At 32.7% G+C, this 8824-nt stretch overlaps 1 protein-coding gene across 1 annotated transcript; it reads right to left on the bottom strand.

The window, feature by feature from the left end:
• Positions 1-910: 910 nt before the first annotated feature.
• LOC143592218 (organic cation/carnitine transporter 4-like) lies at positions 911-6118 on the bottom strand. Its single transcript, XM_077072180.1, has 3 exons — positions 5689-6118; positions 1771-2183; positions 911-1723 (listed from the first exon to the last, which is right to left on the bottom strand). Exons 1-3 carry the CDS (start codon positions 6116-6118, stop codon positions 968-970), a joined length of 1599 nt encoding a protein of 532 aa, XP_076928295.1. The 3' UTR covers positions 911-967.
• Between the last annotated feature and the right edge of the window lie 2706 nt (positions 6119-8824).

Raw genomic sequence — 8824 nt, forward strand, 5'->3', positions numbered from 1 at the left:
TTTAATAAAATAATCTTAGAATTGTTTTTATTGTCAGTGAACACATGAAACAATAAAATACTTGTTAATTGTAATAATTACATTGATCATTTGCATGCATTATTAATCAGATTAAAACCGAGAAGCTTCTTGTTATACTTGTCGAAGTAGAGATTATCAAGCGACTAGTATTATTGTACTTAGAAAAGCTAGAAGATCATGTGTGTAAATCATGCTAATGTATGTCGTTGAATATGCTAACAGAAAGAAGATGCATACAAGGAGGAGAAATCTGTCACTTTTTTGGTTATCAAGCTCGTGGTTCATTGTCCTTAAAATTTGACTGTGACTATGCCTATGTATGTTCATTCACTTAATAGTTAATGTGCCATATATGATTACAAAGGTTACACAATTTCAATAGTATTAACTTTTTACTTAAATGATTTAGGAGGTTTTAGGCGTTCAGTAATTATTTCTAAATATTACTGTGGGTGACCTCGACTCATTCTATGTGAACGGGTCAAATTTATATGGCTCAACTAAACTGAAAGCAATGATACTGCAGGTTCTTGGACATATTAGTTAGGTTGGACTGGTTGAAACGGGGTGGTTGGCCCGCAACATCATTGTCCAAAAATATATTGCTATCGATAAAAGAATTAGGTTTTTAATAACTAATTTAGCCATCCATAGACCCGAACAAGAACAGTAGAAGAAAATGCTTAAATGTTTATTAGACTAAAATAAAGCTTCTAGTACAACGATTATAATATATATATATATATATATATATATGTATGTATATATATATGTATATAATCACAGAGAGAGAGAGAGAGAGAGAGAGAGAAGGGGGGGGGGAGAGGGAACATTTGAAACGCATTAATACTTTGGTCATAATTAAACATATAATAGAACAAACAGTTTTCATTCTACAACTTTCTATATATCAATAATCAACAGTTTTACTTCATTCCAACGTCGTTTATGCAAGCATCGACAACTTGTTTGTCTCATCCACCACTCCATTCATTGTGTCATATAATGGCATGTTTAATGTTTCTGGCAAGAAAAATATAAGAATGCCACCCACAATTCCACATGCCCCAAACACCATAAACGTAAGATTAGCATCCATAGCTACCACGAACGGTGCTAGTATGGCTCCTATTTGTCCCACTTGCTTTGTGGATCCAAGCGCTGCGCTTCTGACTACGATTGGAAACAACTCCATCGCATATACGTATAACAAATTATAAGTCCCGGCCATCCCAAATATTCCCAAAACTCCACACATTGTCCTCGCTACCTTCCAATTCCCTTGGCTTCCCATCAAGCTACCTATAAGGCAAAAGATTCCACTGAACCACTGTGTTCCAACTCCTAATGGCTTCCTCCCAAACTTATCTATTAAGATTGCGGTTAAAAGATAAGCTGGTATCTCTGCAGCAGAATTGAGTAGCACGCTGAGGTAAATATTTGTTTCAAGGTTTGCAGCATTTAAGTTTAGTCCATAGTACACGCTTGCGCTAACGAAGTTGATTCCCATTAGAAGAAGCAATCGGTTTCTCATTAATGGTGACTTGATCACATCTATCACTGAACTCGTGGCAACTTCTTTTGTTCCAGTTTCTATATTCTTGTGATCACAACTCCTGGCTTCCTTGTCTAGGACAAGGTACACATTTTCAGGAAGATGGTTTCCATTTGATTTGGCAATCTTGTGCATGATCTTCATGGCCTCTGGTTTCCATTTGATTTGGCAATCTTGTGCATGATCTTCATGGCCTCATTAGTTTTACCTCGAACGAGGTACCAGCGAGGGGATTCAGAGATGAAAGGGAGCATGAAAAGAAGAAAGATGATAGAGGGTATGGAAGAATCAATGTAAAGAAAGCGCCATGATTGAAACATGTAAGCTATGCCTGATAGAAGAGCTATCTCAATTGAGTAAAAATAAAACGTGGACATGCCGGCAATGCCGCGCTTGGATGGTCCTATTGGTTCGATGGCGAGAACGAAGGCACATACACCAATCCCATTGGAGCTGAAGCCGGCGAGTAGACGGAAGAGGGCATAACTCCAATAGCTCGGAGATATGGATGTCAATAGTGAAAAAAGGATGTTCATAATGCATACAATTGTGAGTGATCTTTTTCTTCCCAATTTGGTATCAGAGAGGTGACCAAATATTCCACTACCTGCAAAAATAAGATTTACCATTTGAATCAATAATCATAGGTATAAGAACTCTTTATGAATAAAATACGAGACACATTAGAGTTTCAAATACTTAAATCTCAGCCCTGGTTAATGTTGACAATATGACAGGTATTGTTGCTATGCATAAATGATATGGTAATTTGTAAGTACTTATGTGGAACACCCCCCCCCCCCCACCCCCACCCCCACCCCTGGTGTATGTGCTCAAAGTCCGGGATCTCCTCAAATTGCCCCTGGTGAACAAAGCAGGAAACAAAGAGCAAGTGTATTTGGAAAGCAAAAACTGAGGGTCTTTCTAATAACAAAAAAGTTTCGGTCAATAGACTAAAAGAAGAAAACATAAGATATAACTTTATTTGGGTTAAAAACATAGGGAAATTAATAGGGGTAGACTGGGAGACATGTTTATTCCGTTTTTTAGCTTTATTTTGTAATTAAAGTGTTTGTATTCAAGTGTGTATGTTATATCTTAGACTAGCATCTTATTAGTAATGTTTGAGTCTTGAGGGGTGCTACTAAACGTACCCCTCTTTCACCATTTTTACTATATATATACTCCTCTTAACTTATTAGATAAATTACTATTAACTTTTAACATTATTTATCTATATATTAGTCCCTACAACATTTTTTTCACTTAATAATCTCACCCAAATCATAATCTTAATTTCATATCTAGCTTTTGGTTCCTTGTATAGTTGTATGAACGGAATATATTTTGGCAATTGCTATTAGTTTGGTATTTTAAATCAAACTGAATCGAATACCAAAATATACGGTCGTGATGATTTCTATATATTTTAAAAGTATATAGTTTTCCTATTACTGCTTATTAACATTATTATTAATTAAAAAAAACAATTATAAAACAACTGATATACAAATATTAAAATAAGTTATCATTTTATGAAAGAAAATTTAAGAATTCATAATAATAATAAAATATACATACGACCATATGACCAATACCCTAAACTCGAACTCTAAACTCAAAAACCTAAACCTTAAATCCGAACCCTAAACCCTGCCTAAACCCGAACCCTAAACCAGAAACTCTAAACTCGAAATCATAAAAAAAAACGCAACTTGTAAAGAAAAAATAATATGAAATTCTTATTTTTGTGCTAGTTTGGTAATTATATGATTTCAATGGGTAATATGAAAACTGGTTTTCCAAGAGAGGTATGACAAGCAACCAAGGGAGTATGTTTAGCCTGACGCTTGAGTTTTATCAATAAAATCCGCTTTTAAAAAAGAAATAATTTGTCAAACCATGCGAAAAACACGATGTGTAGGATATTAGTCAGTGGCGGATCTAAACCAAAATTTTATGGGTAAAGTTAAAAAAAAAATTTCCGTAAACGAAAAAAAATTTATGCAATGTAAACGAAAAAAAATAGAAACACGATAATAAATAAATTTAAACACATACCTAATAGGCTAATAGATTTATCTTTGGTTTTCGAAAGTTTTTTTTGTTCAATTGTCACATTTATATTCAGCTATATTGTGAAAACGGTTAAGTGATCCAACATAATCTTTTAAAGCACCCAATTTACTTCAATTACAAAAGCCTCCACTTATAAAAACCACTCCCAATTTACTTCAATTACAAAAGCCTCCACTTATAAAAACCACTCTTCTAACTTGATTACCTATACTTTCATTAAACAATTAACAACATAAGCAATATGCTTTTTTTTGTTTAGCGTCCGTGCTCTAGCCAATCATATTTAGCAAATTATTTTACATTAAAACGTCTCTAACCACTAGAATATTTTGTCCATTTAAAGTCATGACCTCGTGGTTGACAAGCCTTTTTTAACAAGGTACACTCTTTTTATGTCGCCTATTTAATTAGGATGATAACTCGCAATAGGTTTAGGGCCATAGTTATTAAGGGCACATAAACCTTGCCTAGGCCTAGACGCAAAACGAAAAAATATAGAGGGTACGAGGAAAAAAATCCAACTAATTAAAAGAATACAACATATTAATTATCGAATAACTATGTTTGAGATTATCATAGTGACATAGTCTCATAACAAGATAACTTCAAAAATTAATCATATGATTATAAAAACTCTAGTTTAAAACCATTTTAAAAAGCTCAAGTGTTTTTAATGCTATTTGAAAAAGTAAGACTAATGTGCACACAATTTGATAGCAAAGTACATATACCCTATTTTTTGATATCATTTTACTTTTAAATTATCAAAATCAAGACTTTTCGTTTTTTACATCTTCTTTCTACTTCATCTTCTTTCTGCCTGTTATTTTCACTGTTTCGGCGAGTTTCAGGCCTGCTTTTGGCTGATTAAGAACACTGGAATCCGACCAAAAATACGCTCGCTTGGTTTAGGGGTAACACTATATTTTATTCAGGGGTAGCGGAATAAAAAAAAGTGAAGAAAACATGAAGAAATTCACACCTACGGCCAAAAGTTGAGGGGTAGCGGGTGCTACCCTGCCCTCAAGACAGGTCCGCCCCTGATATTAGTTATGAAGGTTACTTATTAAAAGTTAAGTTGAAATTATTAATTAAGTAGAATAATATAATGTCAATTTGCCAAACCATGTGAAAACCACTATGTATAATCAAATCATTACCGATTTGCTTTTGAGTTTTGACGGATTTGCCCAACAGACGTGCAATTCTTTTGAATATAGTATATGATTTTATAGAGGTGAGATTCTTGTTAAATGTTTTTCCAGTGGTGAAGCTTGGACATAATCTTCGAGGGAGCCGAACTCAATATGTATAAAAAATTCATATACTAGAATGGGCGGGCTCAAAATTTCGGTCGGAAACGGGTGAATTTACACCATGTATAAAAAAATTTTCGGTTGAAACAAAATAAATTTACATTGCCGAGCAAAAAAAACGGAGGAGGCCGGGCTCAAATTTTCGGTCGGAAACAGGTAAATTTACACTATGTATAAAAATTTCGGGCAAAAAAGGATAAATTTACACTACCGAGCAAAAAACCAAGGGGGCCGAGCTCAAAATTTCAGTCAGAAACAGATAAATTTACACTATGTATAAAAACTTTTGGCCGAAAAATGATAATTTTACACTATTGAGCGAAAAAACGGAGAGGGCCGGGGCCACCCCTAGCCCCAACTATGCTACGCCCTTGATGTTTTTAATGCTTTTATAAAAAACTAAAACATATAAATAATCAAAATCTTAAAAGAGAGGAAAAAAAAAGGATTTGTCTATTCAAACACCTTTTTTTGTATTCATACACTCTTTTAACATACAATTTATTTTATATGTACATCATTTCTAAAGAACCATAGGATGTCTAGATAGCAGCTCCTAAAAAAAAGGAGAAGAAGAAGAAAGAGTCGATCGTGCTTGGGCAAATGTGAGCTGGATACAATCTTATTATTGGCTCGACTCAATCTTTCTAAATTTTAACATCAATAACCACAAAATAACATAATTCAAAGACATAGTAGGATTAATTAGGATGTTACTTATCATGGAACCACAAAAGAATAAAGCCTGAGCTAGCCCAACCTTGTATTTTTGTCCACACACCAGACCCCATTCAGCCACCGTTGACCACCCTTCGCTATCGTCCCATCGCCATGAACCTGGCTCAAGCCCACAAACGCTCTTGGCCGAGTCCCATACACATCCTGAACCAGGTTCACATGCCCAAGTGGGTTCACGGTCAGCAAAAATAGTAACCATTGTGTGTATGGCATCAAGTGCCCATGCCATACACGTGAGAACGAAATGCTTGAACTGCCATGACCCAAACTCACCGCAATAGTTGGTTAACATTTGGTCGATGGAGAGCAGCTCGAGTGTTGGTTTCGCATGTACCGTCGTGGTGTGTGTTTCCACAGGAGGAAGCAGAGGTGACTGTAGATCATCGGAATCCTTTTTAGGGGACGACATATGGCAGTAGTGTCACGTTGGTGTAAAACAAGTTGGTGCAAGAATAGTGAATGCAGTTTAAGTTATATAGGCGAAAGGACGTTGGTGAGTGGCCCATTTCGAAACATGCAATATAGAAAGTTTGCTGAGTAAATGATAAGTTTTTATGAGGATGGATACGACATTTTAAATTTGATTGGGTTTTTGCGTTATTTTGGGATGTTTCTAAATATGATGAATTTGGGTATCTTAAATCTTAATCCTAAATCTATAATATATAAACAATACCTTTAAAAGCTCTCTGGGTGCTTCTTACATTCTTTCAAATCATCATATTACATTATTTATAAATTGAGGTTTCTTATGCATTTGACCCGAATTCACGAATATGGGTCTCACCAAACCCAGATATTCCTTAAACGGGTTATAACATATCATTAAATTAAAAATTAATCTCACCAAATATTTGATATGAAAATCCTATAAAATAGGGATATACTAAAAATTAATATCTAATTTCTTTAAAGAAAGATGTATATTATTTATAATTTAAAACAATTTCATGGTAAAAAACATAAGTGGGTCTGGGTCTCACCAAACACAAATAACTTTTAAACCGTGTTATAATATCTCATTTATTTGTGAAACCCTTTTATCATCAAATGCTAAGTATATTATTAATTTATGTACAATAAATAAAATTAAAATCTAAAAAATATATAAATATTATAAACGAATAATATAAAACAACTCTCGTAATACTCTTTGCATTCTCTCAATACATCATATTGTTTTATTTGTAATAGAGGTTTCTTATGCATTTGACACGTGTATGAGTCTCACCAAACCGAGATAGCCCTTAAACAAGTTATAACATCTTATTAAATTAAAAGTTAATCTCACCAAATATTTGATATAAATCCTATAAAATAGGGATATACGAAAATTTAATATCCGATTTTTTTTAAAATATATTACTTATAATTAAGAAATAATTTTATAGTAAAAAAATAAGCGGTTAATGGGTCTCACCAAACTCAGATAACTTTTAAACAGGGTTATAACATCTCATGTTTTTATGAAACACTTCCATCATCGATCAAATCCTAAGTATATCATTAACTTCCTTACAATAAATAAAATTAAAATCCAAATATATATATATATATATATAAACGAATAATGGAAAACAACCCCGTAATACGGGGGATAAAAGCTAGTATATGATATTTTAAAGTTTATAGGGGATTTGAGATGATTTCTCAATGTTACCATATTGTTTTATTTGTAAATGGAAGTTTCTCATGCATTTGACCAGAATTCACAGATATGAGTCTCACCAAATCCAGATAGCCCTTAAACGGGTTATAACATCTTATTAAAATAAAAATTAATCTCATCAAATATATGATATAAAATCCTTTTAAATAGAGATATACTATAAATTAGTTTCTGATTTTTAAAAAACATATTTATAATTAAAAAACAATTTTATAGTAAAAAAAATATGTGGGTCATGGGTCTCACTAAACCCAAATAACATTTAAACCGAGTTATAACATCTCATTTATTGTGAAACCCTTTCATTATCAAATCCTAAGTGTATTATAAATATTTATTGTGAAACCCTTTCTTACAATAAATAAAATTAAAATCCAAAAAGATATATAAATATTAGAAACAAATTATGTAAAACAACCTCGTAATACGAAGGATAAAAACTAGTATGTGATATTATAAAGTTTATAGAGGATTTAAGATGATTTCAGAAATTATACAACTTAACACGGGCCATTTTCATTTGGTGAGGTGGTAAGGTGGTTAAGATCATGTAAAATCGAATGCCAAGAGATCAATCCTTGTATAGCGTAACATTTATAGTCGTTTAAAAAAACATATAACTTAACACGGTGTGTAGTTATATTATTTCAGAACAGGAAAGAATAAAATGAAACCCGTGTAATTATTCAAACTCTTTAAAGAACTTTTTGTGCAAAATGCAGAGTTATATTATTTGAACAAGTCCCAAAAAAAATCTATTTTGTGGAAAATGCCGAGTTATATTATTTTTTTAGTGAGATTTTGCCGGAAAGAATAAGATTGGTCAAATCAGTTCCCTCTATTTATATTCAGCAATTGATGATGATCTTACCAAAAGGTGGTATCCATATTACTTTTGTTATTTATATTTTACAGCACTCCACGCGTGTCAATGGATGGTCACGGGAATCACGAGGGAATACTATACTTGAGAAAATAATTAATGTTTAATGTTTTACTCTATATTTTACATCACCGTCACATAGCATTGATCTCTAATCTTTCAACTTAGGCTTTAGGGTTTATCGTTCAAACATAATCTTCCAATCTTTCAATTTTTCTACCATAAAGCATTACAATGATAAAAAAATATATACGTAAAGTTTGTTTAAATATTAAGAAATGGTATATAGAAAAGAAAAAAAATAATTTATTAACATATAAACAAGCATTAATAAAACACAAAAAATTACTTTAAATATATATACACACAAACACTCACACACATATATTGTTGGTCCCGACACCGGATCTGACAAATGCACGGATTGTATTCTTGATAAGCGATACAGACGGGTGCGGTGAAATCAAACGATCGTACGAAAACAAATGAAGATAATATACACAAACGATCTCGCTATCGAATAAAAGATTTATAATATTGAAAGCCGACCCTACCCAAATTGA

This window comes from Bidens hawaiensis, unplaced genomic scaffold (assembly GCF_021521415.1).
Source record: "Bidens hawaiensis isolate Kalapana, Puna unplaced genomic scaffold, B.hawaiensis_p1.1 tig00040610_1, whole genome shotgun sequence".
Lineage (NCBI taxonomy): Eukaryota > Viridiplantae > Streptophyta > Magnoliopsida > Asterales > Asteraceae > Bidens > Bidens hawaiensis.

Excerpts from the sequence above, each read along its gene's own strand:
- LOC143592218 (XM_077072180.1), bottom strand. The coding sequence starts at position 6,118 with ATGTCGTCCCCTAAAAAGGATTCCGATGATCTACAGTCACCTCTGCTT. Across the intron at positions 2,184-5,688 it reads CTTTTGTGGTTCCATGATAA|GTAGTGGAATATTTGGTCAC; the intron begins GTAACATCCTAA and ends TTATTTTTGCAG. Across the intron at positions 1,724-1,770 it reads TTCGAGGTAAAACTAATGAG|GCCATGAAGATCATGCACAA; the intron begins GCCATGAAGATC and ends TGGAAACCAGAG.